General features: G+C 30.8%; 2 protein-coding genes across 5 annotated transcripts; both read left to right on the top strand.

Annotated features, from left to right (window-relative positions):
* Positions 1 to 7,455: 7,455 nt before the first annotated feature.
* Positions 7,456 to 11,686, top strand: LOC100803297 (IQ domain-containing protein IQM2). The gene is made up of 9 exons (XM_003524149.5): positions 7,456 to 7,920; positions 8,670 to 9,190; positions 9,277 to 9,391; positions 9,535 to 9,600; positions 9,703 to 9,791; positions 9,892 to 9,979; positions 10,083 to 10,319; positions 10,455 to 10,556; positions 10,682 to 11,686. The coding sequence occupies exons 2-9, from the start codon at positions 8,715 to 8,717 to the stop codon at positions 11,477 to 11,479; spliced, it is 1,971 nt and encodes a 656-aa protein (XP_003524197.1). The 5' UTR covers positions 7,456 to 7,920; positions 8,670 to 8,714; the 3' UTR covers positions 11,480 to 11,686.
* Positions 11,687 to 17,136: 5,450 nt separating this feature from the next.
* On the top strand, positions 17,137 to 21,395 carry LOC100786002 (uncharacterized). Of its 4 annotated transcripts, none has more exons than NM_001289255.2 (2): positions 17,137 to 17,290; positions 20,023 to 21,395. In NM_001289255.2, the coding sequence occupies exon 2, from the start codon at positions 20,038 to 20,040 to the stop codon at positions 21,253 to 21,255; it is 1,218 nt and encodes a 405-aa protein (NP_001276184.2). In that variant the 5' UTR covers positions 17,137 to 17,290; positions 20,023 to 20,037; the 3' UTR covers positions 21,256 to 21,395. The 4 variants fall into 4 exon arrangements, with proteins under 4 accessions (NP_001276184.2, NP_001349152.1, XP_014630811.1 ...); NM_001362223.1 differs by having other exon boundaries at positions 18,338 to 21,395; XM_014775325.3 differs by having other exon boundaries at positions 17,140 to 17,290; positions 18,343 to 21,394.
* The last annotated feature ends 149 nt before the right edge of the window (positions 21,396 to 21,544 follow it).

Raw genomic sequence — 21,544 nt, 5'->3', positions numbered from 1 at the left:
TCAGTTTACATATAAGACTCTAAACAAAACATACATTGTGTTTTTTGATACACAACATACATTGTGTTTAGATTGGCGTTAGGTTGTCTTACCATGATTTTCCATCATACTTGAAAATAGATGAAATAAAAATTTAGGGTGAATGAAAAAAAAATGATAAATTAGGATAAGTAAAAAATGACGTGAAGATAAAGATATTTGATTTAAGAAAAATAAGAAAAAAATGTAAATAAATGCACAAAAATAGGTTAAAAATAACCAGTAAGTTTCACATTTTTTAATTTATATCTTTCTCATCTTTTCTCTTATAAACACAATTGTCTTTTTATTTCTGACTTATTTTTTCACTATTTTTTCCCCCACCGAACAAAACATGAGATTTTCAAACACGCACGTACTAACGTAGTAACATACAACGCAATGTACGTAAAGCAAATTTTCTTATTACATGAAAGCAAAACATACGATACAATGTAAAAGGGACAGCAGAAACTGGTGACGAGATTTTGTGGTCTGGGGGAACGGTACGGTGCTACCAAGTGATGGTGGCAGCGCAGCGTGGCCCACTCTGCATTCGACACGTGCACATCCATGTACTCCTCTTGTACGCGATGCATGGAGATCTGAAATATGACAGTTGGAAGTGACAATGTTTTGTCCATCTAATTATCACCATTTCACTACTTTTTTTTAAGAGAAAAAAACGTATCTATCTATTATATAATAATTCTGATTTCATTCAAATTTAATTTATTATTCTGGTCAATTTGAATAAAAAACCAATTTCTATATAAAGTTTATTCTTAAAATATTCAGCGTTACTTTTTAAGAACAGACACAACTGCACAGAAATTGGCTTACTGGCTTAGCGTAGTTTTCCTCGGCTTCGGTTTGACTTACGGGTGTATTTTGAGTATATAGTCTCTTTTATGTTTTTTAAATGAATTAAATTTATTTTTTTATTTTTCATATATATATATATATATATATATATATATATATATATTTAAATTTTATGTTTAATTTCTAACAAATTTTTCTTATGCATTCGTTTTCTAATATTTGAAAGTTTTGTTTAATTTATATCTCTGTCGTTAGTTAAGTTATAACGTGCCCGTTAAATATTTGATAACCTGTGACGACTAAAAAATCGTTGGTATTTGTTTCAAAATTAAATTTAAATTTTTTTGGCAAAAATCACTGGAATCAATTAAAGTAAAAAATAAGTAAATCAAGCATACATTGAGAATCCTCCTCTGCGCTCTCATCTTTCACTTTCGTCACCCACCACCCCCTCCCCCTCCCCCTGGACATCTCTCCCTCCTAACTCCTCGACCTCCTTTGTCGTTAACCCGATTCCTCCTCTGCCCTTTGCCTCTTCTAATGGACCTCGATCGGCAACTACTCGACCCATCCCTCTATCTTCCACGAGCTCCTCCGTCAACTTCTTTTGCTCCTTCGACTCAATGCTCACCCTCCTCTATCAAATGCACTCCTCCAAAATCCTCATTGATGAGTCCATCTTCCTCGTCTTCCTCGAAACCTATGTCACCTCCCACCACCTCCATGCTAAAATCAACCCCATCTTCCTCCTCATGGAGCGTGACTTCGTCGTCAAACCTAACACACACTTCAACAACGTTGCCCTTAGCCTCCTCCTTAATGCCAACAAGCTTAGGCTCGTCAAAACGCTCTACTTGAAGATGGCCACTGACGTCACTTCACTTGACGTCTCCACTTTCAACATCTTAATTAGGGCTTTGTGCAAGGCTGATCAGCTTCAACCTGCATTCTTATGTTTGAGGAAATGTCCAACTACGACAGGGGAAGACACGTGTGGAAATCTGATGCTGGAGATTTGGGACACGCGGCTGTGGCGACAGAGGTCCATGGTGGTGGTGGAATGAGGGCCCACCACGGATTAGCGTCGATAGAGACGCCACAAATCTCATTATCAAATATATAACGGATACATCATTACTTAATTGACATTAGAGATCTAAAATAAAATTTTGAAATATCAAGAAGCAAATACGAAAGAAAAATTTATTAGGGATAAAATACTAAATTTGGGTATAAATCAAAGATAAAAAATATATTTAAACCTTTTCAAATTAATCTGTGTAACTATAGATATAAAAATCCCCCCACCCCACCCCCCGTGATGCACGTTGAAGCATGTCACATTTCTATGGATTTTTGAGATTTTGGTTTGGAAGATAATGACTGATCAATGAGGGAAGTATAAAGTATTCCTATATTGGATTCAAATCAATGGTCTTCATTTGTAAAGCTAAGCTGGTTCAGTTCAATCAGGATTTAGGAGTAATTAATTATACTAACTAACTAATTATAATGTTATTAAATCCTTTTATTATGGTTCAGACTTCAGAACGTCTAGTATATTTTATCCTAGCTAATAGATATATCAATATCAATTTTTTTAAGGCTAGCTAGCTTCACAATTGCATGCCCATTAATTAGTTTTAAAATATAATAACTGTTAGTTATAGATTTATTTTGCTTCTTATCAGCATTTATTTCTTAAAAAAGTGTAAATGTTTGATTCATATAAATAAGTATATACAATGTACTGAATGTAGTACTCTCTTTCTCTCTCACGGAAATAGTATTTTATATAGTTTTAAGAAAACTAATTAATATATACAATGTAGTACGATTTTTTGGTTGTCGTTACTTGTAAGCAAAACAATAAAGGTAAATAGCAGTAAAAAGAAAAAGCAATCAACGTAAAACATCATTATATACTCTATGATGATTGTTTTTTAAATTTATTTTAAATATGCTAATAATTTATAGAAATGAAAATATATTTGTTTATGTTTTTTTGTACAAAATGAATCAAATATCACATTCGGGAGAGACAATTACAGAGAGTTATGTTGGCTACAAAATTGTGCAAATTAATTGACACAGTTATTCTTCCTTTTTCTTTTATCCAACCGTTATTCTTCCTTTATACATAAAACTTCGTATAATTAAATCATCAAGGTAATGCATGGAATTTCTACTAGTAATTAGTATTTTTTTCTATTTATTTATTTTTATAAAATTATTTATTTATGTTAAAATATGACTTGATCAGGGCCTACAAATTTAATTTGAATATATAATGTATTATATTCAACATTAAATATAATTAGGCTATAAAATTAGATTTAAAATATATTTTAAAATATTTATTTTAAAATAAATAATATTAACATGAATATAATATCATGTTATGTAAAATATTAATTAAGTCAATACATTTCATTAATAATATATAATTGTTAATAAAAAAGATAAATTTAAAACAATATAGAATTTTGGATTAAATTGAACTAATTCATGAAAAGATAATTTAAGTTTATTTTTAAAATTTAAATTCGTTCAAACTACTTTAAACAAAAATAGATGAATGTATCAGTGCCGAATATGAACGTTCCTCGCTCGATCATTTATTGAAGGAAGATATAGATCATGTGGCTTGAATTATGGTCATAGTCTTTCTTGAATCTGAAATGGTAAGATGTGCTGGCTTGATAGATATACTTGTAATTTTTTTTATTAAATAGGAAAAGAATCAGAAGAATAAATCAAATGACCGAAAGATGAAACATAAACACGTAGATTCCTAACGTATGTTTCCTTAATTACCACCTAAAGCAGTCCTTTTCAATTTTCATATTAAAAAAACAGAAGAGGGAAGAGTTAGTTTAATTATATATTTATATATGATCTTCTCACCAACTTATGTATATGCTGTACACCACTTTCCGACACCGTACATTTGCATACCCAATTATTATAACGCCAACGTCTCACTTCAATTTTGGCAGGAAATTGATAATATACTTGGTTTAGTTTTTTTAACATATTTTTTCCATTTTTTTAAATAACTATACAAAATAATTATTTATTTAATAAAAACGTCAAAACATTTAAACTTGTAATCATATAAAATATTTTACAAATAAACTGTTTGTTACAATTTTTATTAGAATAAATTAATATTGTTATTAATTATTAAATAAATGAACAATTCTTGTCAGTTTAACTTATTCAGTAAATACTTTAAATTTTAACGAATTTTACTTCATTTTTGTTCTATTTACCATTGCATTTTGCAGCATTAGTAATCATATAAATATTACTTAGTTTGTTTTATAATATACATGCTTTACACATACGTACCCATGCTTAACATACCGTATGAAGTGTAAAGGGCTATACGTGACAAAGTCTTAAAAGGCAAATCATCAAACTAATGATAATCAAACGGTGTAAATCGATTTAATAATAATAATAATAATAATAATAATAATAAGCCTGATTATAGAAAAAAATAACAAAAAATATTAATATTATTATAAAAAAATCATTAAATGCAAAGATGCCATAATCATATATAATTATAATTTAATTCAGTTACGATCATATGACCATATTGCAAACAATGACATTCACAAATCAAGATGATATTGCAATAAAAAAACCATAACCAATTTCCTGTTGATCATATTAATTTATTTTTCTTAACCTCCTCTTTCTTAAATTAGTGGAGATAAAAAATGTAACAATACTTTATACAATTTCTAATATAGTGAGGACTAAGGATAGCAAAACTTAATTATAATTCATCACCATGTGAGGTAAAGTTTTATTCGTTTGATGTTTTCTCTTACAGATAATATATGCTGTGTATTTAAAGAGCCAACATAGGGTTGATCCCTTTTGACTGTTTGAACTGCTAGCAAAAAGACTTTTTGTTGCTACTGATAAGCCAATGATGCAATACAAGTTCAAGTTTAGAGTCTGTGGGATATCCAGATCACATTACAAGGAAATTTCCAACTTTTTAGCTTTCACAACCCCAAACACAATTTCAAATTGATAACTTTGTATGCTCCTCAAATTAACAATCTTTTTTAAGGTACAGTACGCAATGAACATTAATTAAAAAATTGCAACATTTTTCGTTAGCAATGAGCTCCTTGCCAAATCAGCCACAGCAGGCAGAAAGTTCATATGCCACGAATTCAATTAGATATATTCAAATTAGTGGTTAGCTTTGGAATAATTGACAAGTGTTTGATGGTTAAATACTTAAACTACGTAACGTACTACCCCTTCGAGGGAGGTAGGAATTATCTGAGATGACCTAAGCAGTTTGGAATTAATGGTTGATTTTGCTAAAGTCAATCTCGTTCTCACTTGGAACGGATTGAAGTTTACTTCAAGACATGGTCATGAAAATGACCCTTCATAGAAAGGAGGAAATAGAAAGCGAGGATTCTTTCCTAGAAATTTAACCACAATTTCATTGGAGGTTAATACGTTATAAAAGAAAAATCCCCGCAAGTCAAATCAAAATAACGTTTTTTTTTTAATGTACATTTATAAAACGCCCAAAAAATAAAATAGACACACTGATTGTTATAATATAATACTAAAAAACATATCAATAATTAATAATAATTTATAAATAAATTAATTGTGAATGTTATAAAAATAATTCAGATAAAAGAAAAGAACGTATATAAATTAGAAAGAAAAATGTAGAGAAAAATATAAATAAATAAAAGATAATTACAAGAAAAATTAATTAAGAAACTCTGATTTTATACAATATCCTTTTAAATTACAAAAAGTAATTAAATCATATCCATATTCAAATAGATAAAATTAAATCTAGTAAATGATGGATATCTACAAAATAATAATATTTATAATATTTCTCCTTGAAAGTTCATTGTTAAAGAATGTGATTTTATTAAAAAATTATTATTAGTGTTCACTGAATGCTTCAAATATAAATTTACTAACATTATGAAGCTTATTTTCTTAATTGAACAGACAAGAAAGTTTTGTTTTTTTTTTTTTTACCGAATGTAATTATCTCAATTTTCTTTTTCTATATAAAGTAATATGAGTTAAATAGTAATATATTTTTTTAAAAGAGATTATCTCATTTCTCACACCTACATCCCAAACACAGAGACATTGCTTAAGATATTGGATCGACACTTGAACTCCAAGGATATACAAAGTACTTTTCGGCAATATGATTTATTTAATTTACTTATTTTATCTCTTTGACTAACCCAATTATTTTTTTATATATAATTTGAAGAATCCAAATTTAAGCGCTACGCGTACGCGTGAAAGAAAAAGTTCACCAAGTTCTATTTCATTTTATAATGAAATAAATATCAACGAATAAACATTTGTAAACTTAAAAAATGATAGTAATATTTTTCAAATTCTTAATTTATCAGATGTTTTCATGTTTCCTATTCTTTAACAAATTCTCGTGGAGTAGTGGTGAAAGTGGTGGATGCAGAAATTTTTATCAGTGAGGAAAAAATAATTTTAATTTGATTTTAATTTTTTTTAGTTTGGTTTAAAAAAACTTAAATATGTTTTTATCCCTTAATAAATTAGTGAATCTTGTTTAGCATCTTTAATAATTTTTTTATTAAATTTTTAATAAAATTTTGTTTTTAGTTTTACTTATTTTATTTTAATCCTTCTAATATATATATTTTTTTTATTTTAGTTGTTATAAAATTTTGTATTAATTTCTTTGAAAAATATTTTATAAGGACTAATAACAAATGTTCCATATATATTATAGAGCCAAAAATGAATATATATATATATATATATATATATATATATATATATATATATATATAAAGGACCAAAATATCTTTTTTTGTTTTATTTAAAACTCAACATATAAATAATTTTATTAAAGACCAAGAATAAAAATTATTAATTTAATCGAGAATCAAATACATAATTTATTGATGTCATCTAAAATCATGGAACCGAACCTAATCAAATAAATAAATTAAATGATCAAATTGAACCTAAAAAATAAATTAAATAATAAAAATAGTAATTAAATCTAAAAATTAAAAGGATAAAATAATAAATTTAATATCAATTTATATTCTCTATTTTATTTTTTATATTTTATACATTTATTTTTTTTAAATAATGATCTTATAAGGCAGTATTTATTGTTTAGTGGGATCAATTTTTTTTATTATGCATATACAAATAAGTAAAAAATCTTACGGAGTAATTGTCCCCATACCCTCTCACGTGCATCTGCCAGTGTGAGTGCAGTTTAACACTACTCTTATTGTATTTGGAGTGAAAGTTTAATTTGACATTTTTATTTTTGTATTAATATATTACTTTAGTTAACTTTTGCGACAAATTTAACCTTGAAAGGATTTTAAGGATATACACATAAGTCACAAGTGAATTTAGTAGTACATATATTGAAATTATTATTTTTTAAATAAGGCTTAAAAATTAATTTTTTTTGTGACCATCATCTCACTTCAAATTTAAACGATAAATACAAACTTAGTACAAGTTCACAATTAATAAAATCAACAATTTGAGTTTTCTAAAAAAAGAAAAGAAATTAAAATAAGGTTACATGTCATGTCATGGGTCTGCTGGTAAAGAAGCCACAGACCAAACCATGGTCTTTATAAAAATAAAGGGAAAATAATTCCAAAATCAAAACAGAAGAAAAAGAAAAAGAAAATAAAAGAAAAAAAAGACGGAATTTTAGTATACTTGTTCGACTCCACGTGGTTGGAGAGTGGAAACACTGTTTCTTTCTCTCTCTCTCTTTCTCTCTCTTCGTATTTTATTCTTCTCCTCCTAGCATGTATAAATATGTTAAGTGATTAATAGCAAAGGATCCCATTAACTTCGTTAACAAGTGCAAGCTAGCTACCTAGTTCAACTTTCCTGCATCAACATTTCGAACACTATCATTTCATATCTTACCATTAACTCAAAGTAACAGTGTTCCATTAAGATTCTCTCATCTCATCAACCCCATTACAGATTCTTCTCTTTTCTCCTTCCTGGTTTTCGAATCTTCAGGTACTCTACCACCCTTCATCAACTCACTCTTCATTTTCCTTTTGCTTTTAAGAATCTATTTTAATATGTTTGTTTCTTTTTATGGAATAAATGATATGTATATCCATTTCTGCATATTGCATACTGTGCTGATGTTTGAATGCTATGCTATTCTACCCAATCTAACTATATATCCGTGAAGAAAAAGTAATATGATTTTTTTATTCATGTTTTGGTGAATTTTTTTTTAGATCCTTGCTCTTCTTTAACTGGGATTATCTGTGATATTTTTTATTTCTGTAGTTTGGTTTGTTTGGAATCTGTTTAAGAGAATGAAATGGGATTTCCTTGGTACAGTGTTTCAGGTTCTCCTTTCATGAATGAGACTGTTTTCTTGGATTTTTCTTTAAAAATGGGAGTTTAGCTAATGGGTTTTGCGGATCCGTGATCCTTTTGTTTCTGATGGTTTTGCTGCAGCATAGAATTTGAGTTCTTGTTGATCAGTTCGACGAGGATTACAAGTGCTGCTGTTCCTGCCTAGATAATAATAAATAGAACAATGCATTCTAAAAAATGGGTCTTAAGAATTTTATTTTTCTATTTTTTTTATTTCCAACATTCATTTATCTTGATGTAAATTGTGCGGTTGTGATGTGTGTACGGTCTGAATTTCGTATTATTGTTCTTAGCATTGATGCACTTATTCCATCCAGTTTGACACATGAAAAATTCATCATCTTGTACTTCAATATTGACTTCGCAATTTTCAGGACCACGGATTGCACAAGTTTCTGCAGATTTGGTTTTGCTGTCATATGGGGATTTCCTTCTCATGTCCATTTGCCAAGTACAATGATGTAGAAGATGGCTTAGACTCCGTTGTTGTAAAATCCATCAACTTTGGCAATGACGAAATCAAAACTCCAATGCGATCGGTCAGTTTCAAGAACGAAGATTTAGAACCCACCATCCTTAAATCTCTAGGTTCTGGAAAGATGACAATAGAGGCATCTGTGAGCTTCAAAAGAAAGGACATTGATAACATCATCTCAACCAACACTTTGTCATTTGACAAAGAGGAAAACATGCCTATCTCAAGGACTAGCAAAAAGAGCAAAGAAATGGATGATCTTCCTTTTAAGTCAGAGTGTCAACTGGAAACCATCCAATCAGCACTTCTAAATCCAAACAGCCCCAAACACATTGCAGCACTTAAATTGCAGAAAGTATACAAGAGTTTTCGCACGAGAAGAAAGCTAGCAGATTGTGCAATTCTTGTTGAACAAAGCTGGTACTTTTTTTATTGGCCTGAGAATCTCTTTCCTTCTTTACAAAATTTCATGTGTTTCTGACATGTTTTTATCTTTAATTTTATAGGTGGAAGCTCTTGGATTTTGCTGAACTCAAGCGCAGCTCCATATCTTTCTTTGAGATTGAGAAACATGAAACTGCAGTTTCGCGTTGGTCTAGAGCCAGAACTAGAGCTGCTAAGGTACTTTAACATTATTCAGCTTTGGAAGGGTAATAATGGTGATTATTGAAGGTTAATACCTTCAATAACTACTATGCTCTAACTTTCTAGTTCAAACTTTCAAGCTGCAAGAAACTGAATTAAACTTTTCTTTGTCATTGCAGGTTGGAAAAGGTTTATCAAAAGATGATAAAGCTCAAAAACTTGCTTTACAGCACTGGCTTGAAGCGGTTAGTCAAAAATGGCTGCTCTAGTTTTTTTTCTGCTTATGTATTGGTCTGTTAGTCATTCATCAATTATTACTTACTAATTTTTTTTTTACTGTGTAATAGATTGACCCTCGCCATCGCTATGGACATAATCTACACTTCTATTACGATAGGTGGCTTCAGTCTCAGAGCAGAGAACCCTTCTTCTACTGGTAACATTCTTTGTAAAATATATTTGAGTTACAACTTATATTTCTCCTATATAGATCTTAAGTCACAAGAGTTTGAAATTAAGGTTCTCTGAAATTGCAGGTTAGATATAGGAGAAGGAAAAGAAGTAAATCTTGAGAAGTGCCCTCGTTCCAAACTTCAACAGCAGTGCATTAAATATCTTGGTCCGGTAAGGTTTCCTCAATTTATACAAACATCTCTTCATAGACAAATTTGCTCGAGATTCTTTGATTTCAATTTTTATTAACTATTTTCATTCTTTTTTCTGACAGATGGAAAGGCTGGCTTATGAAGTTGTTGTGGAGGATGGAAAGTTCTTCTACAAGCAGACAGGAGAGCTCCTTAACACTGGAGAAGATGCACATGCCAAGTGGATTTTTGTCCTTAGCACATCTAAGACATTGTATGTTGGCAAGAAGACAAAAGGTTCATTTCAGCACTCTAGCTTCTTGGCTGGAGGAGCCACATCTTCTGCTGGGAGACTAGTGATTGAAAATGGTGTCTTGAAGGTATAAATCTGGCATAAGGCTTGTAAATTTATTACTCTTTTACTGGATTCTTATAGCCATAGATGACTACTTTTTTTTTATTCTTTTTTTATTTTATGTGCTCAGAAAATTGAGTTTGTTGTTTCTTTTCAACAGGCTGTTTGGCCTCACAGTGGTCATTATCGTCCGACAGAAGAAAATTTTAAGGAATTTATTTCATTCCTTCAGGAGAACAATGTGAGCCTTTCTGATGTCAAGGTATAGATAATTAGAACCATGGCTTTACATTACTTTAGTATTGTTTGTAATGGTTTATAATTTAGATCTGTAATTACAAGATTGTGAAAGAATATATTCTGAGGAATTCATTTTGTTATATGCAGATGGATCCAGTTGATGAGGCTGATGACTTGCTTTCTCTGAGAAGTAGTGGTCATCTTAGAAGCCACTCATCTGAAGAGGACTTCACTGAGAACATGAATGGCCTGGAGATTGTAGAGACCATTATTGAAGGCTCAGTTGCAGCAGAGAAGGCCAATTTGATCGAAACCGAGAGGTCTTCTGTATTGATGGCACCTTGCACAAGGCGATTTCAAATTCTTGGAAGAGAACTGAGCAATCTAGAAATACCAAAAAGGGGTCATGTGTTTGAAGGACTAGAAAATGAGATAGAAGGTAGTGAACAAAGCTGTGTGAGTATCCAAATGGAATCTCAAGAAACAACACAAGCATTTGTACCAGAGCTAGACCATACAAATTCAGATGAAAACTTATCTGATGACAATGATGTAGAAACCATTCCACAAGAGTCCATACTCAAAAGAATCAACTCACATAAAGAAATGAAATCATATCAACTGGGGAAGCAGTTGTCTTGCAAATGGACAACCGGAGCGGGGCCGCGCATTGGCTGTGTGAGAGACTACCCTTGTGAGCTTCAGTTCCGAGCTTTGGAGCAAGTTAATCTGTCTCCAAGAAGTGGATCCCGCTCTAAATCATCCTTTGCTCCTAGAAGCACCACTTTGTTGAGCTCTAGTCTTTCAAATGTAGCAAGTCTATGTGGGAACTTAACAATTGAACCACTTCACATGCCTCAAAGAGGTGAGTCCAATAGTTCAGGATCAAAATGCTCCCCTTTGATCAGAGGATCATCAGTGATACCAGTTATTCACAGTTCATGAGTGAATAGGATTCTCCATTGTTTTATTCTTTTTTGTGTCAATAGGTAACCAATTAATATATGTATTTTTGTTATTCTTTCCATTGATGCACACAGGCATTCTTTTTTCACTCATGTATAGTATTATAGGATCAAAACTCAAAAGTGCAAAATTATTTTGGGATTTATTTATCCTGGCAATAAAAAGGAAACATTTGATCTTCCACCATGCAACAAGTTCATGGGTTCAATTCAAATATATCTATTTATAGTTACATTATCCTTTTCTCACTGAAATTTAAGTCTAATCCGCATTATTTTTTTGTTATGCGGCTGAGGGCATGTTTGGACTTAAATATCTACAATGGTTTAATTTGTCGGGGAAACAAAAGATCTCTCTGATGAATCTTATTTTTGCTAATTTATTTATTTTTATTTGTATTTAGTTTGGGGAATAAAGAAAATCTTTACCAATATAGGATAAATTCTTATCAAAATCTTTATGAAGATAAGATAATGATCCACCAACCCACTAGTTATTTTTATGAGGCACAAATAGGTAGAATCTATCCTGAAAACAGAAGAATGACTGAGAACTAATTATAAGAGTTTATGTACAAAGTGCTTAATGACTTCATTAATCTTCAATTTTTTTCAGCAATTTAGTTGACAGAAGTCCCAAAATCTTCATATGCTAATTGACACCGGGAAGTATTTATATATTTAAGGTTGGCTTATTATAATTTTTTGAAAAAGAAAATATAAAACTCACTGTTCAAATTAGTATTGCCTAGTTGGGCTTATTAAGCTTCGCATTCCATGCTGTGCATGACACTATCTATCTATCCGTTAGTATGTGCAAAATGATGAAATATAATTGCAACCATTATGATGAACAGTGACTATCTTTTTCCTTGCATTGCTTGGTGCACGTTAATCTTTCTGTTCAAACTTAACTAGTAAGGATAGCCCGTGTTGTAGAGGGGTCAATATGTAAGATTTGATTAATATATATTAGATTGAATATATTGAAATATTATGATGAAAATGAATTTTCTTTTAGACTCGTGGCAATCTCCATTTGTGGTGCATATTCTCTGAACATTGATTTCTCTAGTTCCCTTATTACTACTTATTAGCTAGTAGTTCAAGTTTTCTTTTCTGATTTTTTGTTATCTCGTGGCCTTTTTTCGGTCAAGTTTCACTGTTTCAGGATATGATCAACAAATTTGGATTTGTCTCTTTTAAAGTAGGTATATAAAATGAGAAAATAAGGATAAATTTGAATGAAGTACTACTATCTTATAGAATGAACTAACTTCAAATCAATGGTGGTGGATAGTTATCACGGATTCAAAGCGTATTTGATTTTCCGTTAGCAGAAATTTTCAAATATATAAACAAAATAACAATTATTAATTACTTTATGCTAAACATGTACTCAAATCGCAACCTTGTATCAATGATTGCGTTCTGTGATTGAGAACCAAAATTTGGCTCCCCCTAATTTGTCAATATTGGCGCGATGTATATATAGTATTAAATTTGGCACTTAATTTTAGATAAAAAGTGAGATATTCAATGATTAAACTTATATATGAATTTAATTATATATTATCATCTAATCAGGAATTGACATATATATATATATATATATATATATATATATATATATATATATATATATATATATATATATATATATATATATATAATAAGATTGATAATTTCTGTAACAATTATCTTAAAAGAAACATCGAGAGAGGTAACTAATTAATTGACATATAATTTTTTTTACATTAATGATGTATCAAAATCAGATATTGTGAAAAAAAGAAGAATATAGTTGGTATAGTTGATTGCATTGCAGGTATAGAGAGAAAATGAGATATTTCACTAGTTAATTATGGGGGTTGTTATTGATCCCAACCCCTATCGGCTCCTACCAAAGGGTTGACGTTTTTTTTTTTTTGGAAAATATTTTTTTTCTTCACATAAACATGATTCTGTTGTATCTGTTATTTTTTGAACAAGTGTGAAAAAAATAAATAATGAAAACATGATTTCATTTTATATCATATAGGAAAAGCATGTTTCTATTACTTTCTGAGGTGAAAAAAAAAAATAATGCAACCGTGATTCTATTTTTTATACCCAAAAACGTAACTAAGCTTTCGTTGCCTGTTTCTTTTTTCTTCTTCCTCTGCACGTAGGGGTGAAGGATGGTGGTGTAGATCAAAGGTGTTTGGTCACAGTGGTAGTGCGAACGCGTAGCATCGCGGACAGAGGTGCAGGGCCAAGGGTTCGCGCGGTGTAGCAGCTGTGTGGTGGTGGTTTGGCCAAGGGGTAGTGAGCGATGCATGACGATATTGCAATGACATGACGGTTGTTGGGTTCAAATCTGGACAAAGGTGGTGGCGCGCGGCGTTGGTGTGGTGGTTATGGGGTGAAAAGAAGGGGAAGGGAGAGAGTAAGAAAATATTTTCTCAGGTTTGTAATGGCCAATAACAAAAAGTGTAGGGGACCTGCGGACTATGATAAATTCAGAAGAGTCCATGATTTTTTATTTTTTTTTAAGAACATAAGAGAAAAAGAAGAAGCCAAACTAGGAAAATTTTAACTAGTAAGCTTCTAATTGATAAGAAAAAAATAAAAAAAGAAAATAAATGAATAAACTTCTTTCAGAATATTTATTTTATCATATATTTAATTATACTGGTAAAAACATAGACACTAATGTGCTTATACTTGCATTTTTATTATGCTAAATTTAATATATTGTAACAAATTTTCTTACTATGGATTGATGCATATGTTAATTTTACTTTATGCAAAATGGCAAATACATATTGAGTAAAAAATAAATTAATAAACTAAAATTAATACAAGTGTCAATGTATAATAAGAAAAATTATTACAATATATCAAACTTAATGTCTTGCCTAAAAAGTATACACATAAATAAATGATAAAAATAAATTGTTACAATGTGTCAAATTTAATACAGTACATACGTAAACATATCGACAAAACAATATATAAAGAAAATTTTATAATATATCAAAGTTAGCATCATGAAACAAAAAATGAGAACACACTGCTACATAGGGCTGTCTATAAAAGATCCAATCCAATATGAATAAAAAAAACTAATCCAAAAAAAAATCAAAAATTGAAGGATAAAAAAGTTGAAAATCAAATTTTTTTATTAGATGAAATTTGGATTTTGGATTTGATTTTAAAAATTAATTCAAATAAACTTATGCATATGTATATATTTCTATTCATAAATTTATAATATCACTCATTTCTATTTCTATTTCTTATATATTTAAAAATTATTATAAAAATCATATCAATTTATGAAAAATATAATTAACTAAAGATATTTTTACTGATTATTTGGGTTAAGATGCTTGAATATTTTATTATTAATTATATAATGATATTTAAATAAATATTTGATATTTTAAATTATTTTTTATTATATTTATTATTTATCTTATATTTTATTTAATATTTTTCTAAAAAATAAATAAAAATATGATTAACATTGAAAATCGATTTAATCCAAAGTACTTTAAATTGGATCGAATTATATTAAAATTTTAAATAAAATTAATTGATGATAAATTAACAAAATCAAAATAATTAAATTGAATGATTTTTTTTTCAAAATCAGTTTAATCTAATATGTGAATACTACATGGTGTTTCGACGGTGCTCATGATCCTAACTTTTTTTTTCTTTTGTTTCGTGTTTGCATTTTTTATTTTTTTGGGTAAGAAGCTAAACTTGATATATGGCTATAATTTTCCTTATTATATATTGACGTGTATATTAATTTTAATTTATTATTATTTTTTGTTTAATGCATGCTTATATGTATATTTTTTTGTTACAAAAGGTAAAAATGCATGTTTATACGCATGCTTTTTTTATGTATTATTTTAGATTTAATAATTTTTTTTGCATGTTTATGTGTACATTTTTTTTTGGATAAATTGATACTTTATCTCAAACATAAGTTATTTAATATTATTTTTTCATTATAGTAAAAGAAAGAGAGTTATTGTTCATGCCCTGGTGTTGCTTGTTATTGTGGGTGCGTAGATCTAACCGGCAAGTGTAGTATCGAGTCATGCAAGTAATAATAAAATTGTAAGAATCAAGTATTGATATTAGGAAACTTGCTTCATTTGGTGAACTTTTATTCAATCAACAGACATTGATATAAAGCTATGAAAACAAAATTAAATTAAAGATGTATGTGCTCTAAATACAAAAGAACTACAAATATACTTATCAAACTGGGAGAGAAAACATATAATTAAAACGTTGGGTCCTTCTACTGAGCGTGCTTGATGTAACTAGAATATTTTTCTCTATTTAATGTTATTTCTGTGTTCTATGCTAGGGACTAAAATACCAATCATCGATTCCTCGCGTAAATGGACTAATTGTAATTAAACCTCGTTCTCGAATGTCTCATCAAACTTAGCCTAATTGAACAACATTACAATCACAACATAACAAAAACTAAAACCCTACACTCTATGTCTAGCAATGCAGTCATCTAGCCCTGTTCTATCCGATTCTAAGGATTAATACATTTTTCAATGCTAAAAATCCTAACTTTACACACCAATGGGTGATCAGACCAAAAGCATGCAATAATTAAGTGCAGATAGAAGCAATGAACACATAAAACAACTTTAAATAGATAGTTAAAAATTTACATCAAGTTCCAGCAGAATTTCCCAACAGAGATACTTAGTCTTCCATCACAAGACAACACCTTTCAGCTACAAGATGAGGGTTTAAGAAGAAAATAACAGATTACACAGTGATGAGGATGTTTCCTTCACCTCTAGGAACCTAGAAATTACTCATAAACCTAAAATCCTCTTGAAAGTTGAGATTTTTGGCTTTCTTGTTCTGTTTTGTGCCTCTGGTACGCTTTCTCTTCTTCTTCTCATGCCTATCCTTTGATTTTTTTAACTCCAGCCTTAAAAAAGGCTTTCTGTCCTCAAAGGCGCACGCTTAACACAGGAAGAGACAAATGTCTCGCTCAGCAGGCTAACTGCCTTGCTTAGCCCATAAACTCTCGCTAAGCGCACGGGCCTTGCTTAGCGAGACACCAGCCTTCACAAATTTCATCATTTTTATCTAAAATTGAAGCTAAAACACATTAAATTCACAATGTTAGACATCTTTTACTGAACAAAATTAAACTAAACCTAAAAATATATATAAACCTACAAAAAGAACCATAAATTAAAAAAAGACAAACATTTTATAAAATTTTCTTATACAAAAGTTAGCCATAAATGACGACTAACACTTATACACTAACATCATATGGAATTATCTAATTATAATTTATCATATATAATAAATTCGTTAATTTTAAAAATAATTTAAATAATAATTTATGTATGATAATATAAAATTATTTTATATTGTTAATATAGTAATATTAAACTCTTATAATAATTTCACAAAATCGGCAATTAATCACCATAGTTTCATTATACTACTTAGTTTGTCAAAAGATTTTTTTTTAATAAGATTATGACTAGATTATGTTGTCATATTTATTTATTTATTTTTATTTTATAAAGATAAGGACAAAGATCAAATTGAATATAAAGTATACAGCGACGGATGTCTACGATTGAACTCAATTTTAAATCGAATCAGGAGTTGGAAGCTTCTGGTCCACCCTCAAATTCAAAACCGAACCAACCAACCAACCCTTTTTTATTTTGCTCGTGTTGATCGCAAATCCTCATCTCTATTCGTGTTGCAATCCCCACTGCGCCACTTCCAGGTTAACCCTAATTCTTGTATTCTCCGACTTTCAATTATTATTCTTTTTCCTCATCACGTTCTTGTTCAATATCCAATTTATTTGTGATGCTGCCTAAACAAATTAGGTCATCGCGTGGTTTCATGCTTTCTGCCAAACGAATTGCCGTGTTCTTTGTGTGTGTGTCCGTGATTTATTTATTATTATTTTTTTAAAATAACTATCTGATTAGTGATCAATTAAATTGCAACACTGCATGCAATCGTGAAACATTTTTTAAAGCGTTTTTTTTTTTTTTGTCAAATTCTGTTTCTTCGTAAGGTGCACTGCATTGTGAAGGACGAGATTTTTAAGCCGTTGCTTTGTTCTTGGAGGTGTTAGACTGTTAGGGGCCGATTCTTAAAGACGGGGGCACTTGTTTATTTATATGCCTAATTCTTTATAGCAAAAAACCTAAAACTACTCCGAAGTAGAAGGAATAGACGCACCCAGTGATTGCTAATGGCACTAAAAATTAGAAAAATGCCGTTTCATTGAAAGTAACCTTCTTATGTTGAAAGAGTAAATTGTTTGGAGGACAATTAAGAGCGATCGATGCCTCCCACTTATGCAGCAAATCATTTGTATTAATCCTGTTGAGTACTGTTGCTTCCAAACAAAGGACTTGACCTTAGAGAGAGTTATCCATTTCTGTCTGTATTTTTCAAGAGTGAACTTTTGGGGGGTTAAGAGACTAGAGTGTCCAAAGTTAAAAAAATTATTTTACGGGTAAGCAGAATCCAAAGTTCAAACTTTCCTACTAGAGTTGTTTGAGTGAGAAATTTATAGAATCCAATAAAGACTAAAGGGGTTTTAATTCACTTAATGTAGTTAAGGGGTTTGTGGCACCTCTTGCATTGAGGTATTAAAAATCCCTTAGTGCCTTTAGGGAGCTTTTGCCTTTAACTTCATCTACACTGGGCACTGGCCAGTTTCTCTATAACTCAAGCTTCTATCAAACTGAAAATCTCAAGATAAAATATGACTCTGAATAGAATACTTTTTTTATGGGTGTGTCATGCACTGTAGAAAAGGCAAGGAAAAGCCTCTAAGAGAGGAACCAGCCAAAAGCATCTTGTTGGGGTCCAGGGGAGCCTGAAAGCAAAGAAGACCTGCACCATTGGGCCTAGCAATGGACTACAAGAGTGAACTTGACATCACATTTTCACCCAAAACCTTAAGGAATTGGGTATATTGGTCTGTTCCCTTATGTTACCTTCATCTAGCCCATTCTTAACTAATGTGGAACTTCAAACAAACTTGAATTTCCAACACATGTTTAGTTCCACAGCCTTTCCTTGTTGGCGTTGATAGCTTTTTCCTGTGTTTGCTATGATAGATCAATAACTAGAACATTCCAAATATAATGTTATAGCTAATAATAGTTTTATAGGGGTCTGCAGAGGTTTTTCTTTTTAAATGCTGAGTTTTTTTTTTTGTAATAAACAGTGATCTATATTTTCCTTTTGTTTTGAGTTTATTATTCTGTCACTAGCAAAGTGAAAGTTGGTAGCTGTCTATATATGTTTTTTTCAATACCTTTTCATCTATTGCAAGGCAACTAGGTTTTTGAAGCTTCGGTTTTCTTCCTCTGAATAAATATTATCCACAGATAAATACCTTCATTACCTTGTGTCCTGCATGTGAGTACCTTGTGAAATTAAGTTTTCAGGCTTTTGTTGGAGACTTGCAGTAGCAGTAGATATCTGTAGTACATATCAAATCTCAAAATATTTAAGTACACTTGGCTATTTTAATAAAAAATTGAACTTACCCCTCCTTACAAGGCAAAAGAATATATGGGTGAAATACAGGAATGTTTATGGGTTTTTTCCTTGTGGATTGATGTTTTTTTCTAGTGCTTAGATGTCTCCTTCAGGTGACACAATGCCATTAGATTTTAAGTATTTATTAACCAAAATGAAGTTCTTCCATTTGTTTTAATTAATTTGAAATTTTGTAATTGTCAATACAAGTGTCCAAAGAAAGTGCTTGTTATGTTTATAATTTTTTAATGTACTATTTATTCCTGTTTAATGTTTATGGAATATGTCGGAATTATATAGGCATGTTAAGTTGTTGATATCTAAAGTCGCATCAGTATTTATAAGAAAAACGAACATCTTGAACTTCTTGATCCATGATTACTAGAAACTCAATTATGCATTATGTTCTAGTGCTTTCTGTGCCTTCTCATTTCTTTTAAATTTATAAACTTTCTATGCATTTGACATTTCATTTTCACCATGAAATTCTATCAAGCTCTGTTTACTTTTATGTCTTGCTCCTAAAGAGCATCTAAAAACAAGTGACCTTTTGGGCATTAATTGTCAATGTTCTGAAATTTTAAAATGCTGTGAGTCATGTATGTAGTCCTCGGTGGCAAGCATGATATCCTCTTTTGGTGTGTTTACACCGTAGATTTGATTAATATGAAGTGATGTTTTTAACGTGACAGATACACTGTGCTACTGTATATTATGTTAGATCATGGTCAGTAGTAGTCATTCCTGGTGATAATTTGCTCTTTTTCTAGTTCCAACTAACTATGCTAGATTCCTAGGTTGATGAAATCTTCAAAACCTCAATATTTGTGAAAAGATACAAGAATCAATTACTCTTTTCTCGTATACAAATTGTGTCAGGATAAAGAGGCAGAGAATTTCTATTTCATTACGTAATCTGTTTAATTTTGGTTGCTTGAAATAAGGCAGATCTTGAATTTCAAAATGCCTAAAGTTAGAAGATTGAAGTCCCCGTCTACTGATTGTAATAGACCATATCCTTACCCATCCAACTCCAAAAACATTGAGCTGCATAAACCTATGAATTTGTTGGGATCAGCTGATGAAATGAAAGAATGGGAGCAGGCTAGATGTCCTATTTGCATGGAAACCCCTCATAATGGTGTTCTTTTGAAATGTTCTTCCTATGAGAAGGGTTGTCTTCCTTACATGTGCAATACCAGTTACCGCCACTCTAACTGCCTTGACCAGTTTTGTAAGTCCTTTGCTTCTCATCTCTCATCAGAAGTACTGCAAGAAATTCCTGTCACAGGCAGAGTCTCTCATAGTAGAGAAATTCAGTCAGAGTCTCGGCACCCCACTCAATGTGGGAGCCAGTTACAACCAAAGCTCATTTGCCCTCTTTGCCGTGGAGAAATATATGGATATATGGTTTTGGAGCCTGCTCGAAGGTATATGAATTCTAAATTAAGGAGTTGTTCTTCCGAAACATGTGAATTCCAGGGGACATATCCAGAACTCAGGAAGCATGCTAGGTCTGAACATCCTTCTGTTCGACCATCAGAGGTGGATCCCTCGCGACAGTGTGATTGGATAAGGATGGAACAAGAAAGGGGCTTGGAAGATCTTTTTAGCTCAATCCATGCAAGTTCTGATGCAGATTACAGTAGAGATACCATTTTGACTGGGGGTCTTGCTGACTTGATGTCCTCGTTCTTGTATGAAATATTTATCTCTATTGAAGATGTTAACCGTATGGCTAGTTTGTTGACTAATTCAAGACACAGAGTGCCATTATATGACAGAAGGTCTGGAACAACACACAGGGTATCAAATGATACACAGACAAATCAATCAGCTCGATGGAGATCCAATTTACCTTCAATGCATCAACTGGAGAGAATTGCTAGGAGTAGAGAGAGAACCAATTTTCCATATTTATCATCCCGTGATCTTGAGTTAGAGGCAAATCGTACGGCTAGATGGAGAACAAATATGTCGTCTTTTAGAATGCCTCGCAATGAGCATCAGTTTTATAGAGACCTCAGTGCAGAGGTCACATCTTCAACAAGGATGCCTCGGGCCTCACAAGGTGCTCAAACTAATCCCCAGAGCAACATTTCTTCATCTGGAAGTGGAAGGTTTCCTGGTCGTCAATTACGCTGGCGTGATCAAAGATGGTCGACTAACAACCACCAATGATGAATGGCAATAGATACTTCTGTTTCATATAATTACAAATGTTTACTTCTGCTATCCATTATGTGGATACTTCAAACTATAATTTAACTTCGTTTTATTGGAGGATTTGGTTCAATGCAATCGTTTTATTTGAATTTAATGATTCATTGCATGCTCAAAGCAACTACGAAATATTTTTCTAATTATTTTTGTTTGTTTTTCATCTAAATTTTAGGGATAGATTATTTTTCTAACATTTTTTCCTTTTATTACCACAATATTAGAAACATCATTTTTCAATTTTCATCAC

This window comes from Glycine max, chromosome 5 (assembly GCF_000004515.6).
Source record: "Glycine max cultivar Williams 82 chromosome 5, Glycine_max_v4.0, whole genome shotgun sequence".
NCBI lineage: Eukaryota > Viridiplantae > Streptophyta > Magnoliopsida > Fabales > Fabaceae > Glycine > Glycine max.
Note: the sequence above shows the minus strand (reverse complement) of the source record. Positions and strands in the feature narration are given on the sequence as shown.

Bases quoted from the DNA above. Each gene is read 5' to 3' on its own strand.
- LOC100803297 (XM_003524149.5), top strand. From the start codon at position 8,715: ATGGGGATTTCCTTCTCATGTCCATTTGCCAAGTACAATGATGTAGAA. The intron at 9,191-9,276 runs GTACTTTTTTTA...TTAATTTTATAG, and splicing joins ATTCTTGTTGAACAAAGCTG to GTGGAAGCTCTTGGATTTTG. The intron at 10,320-10,454 runs GTATAAATCTGG...TCTTTTCAACAG, and splicing joins TTGAAAATGGTGTCTTGAAG to GCTGTTTGGCCTCACAGTGG.
- LOC100786002 (NM_001289255.2), top strand. From the start codon at position 20,038: ATGCCTAAAGTTAGAAGATTGAAGTCCCCGTCTACTGATTGTAATAGA.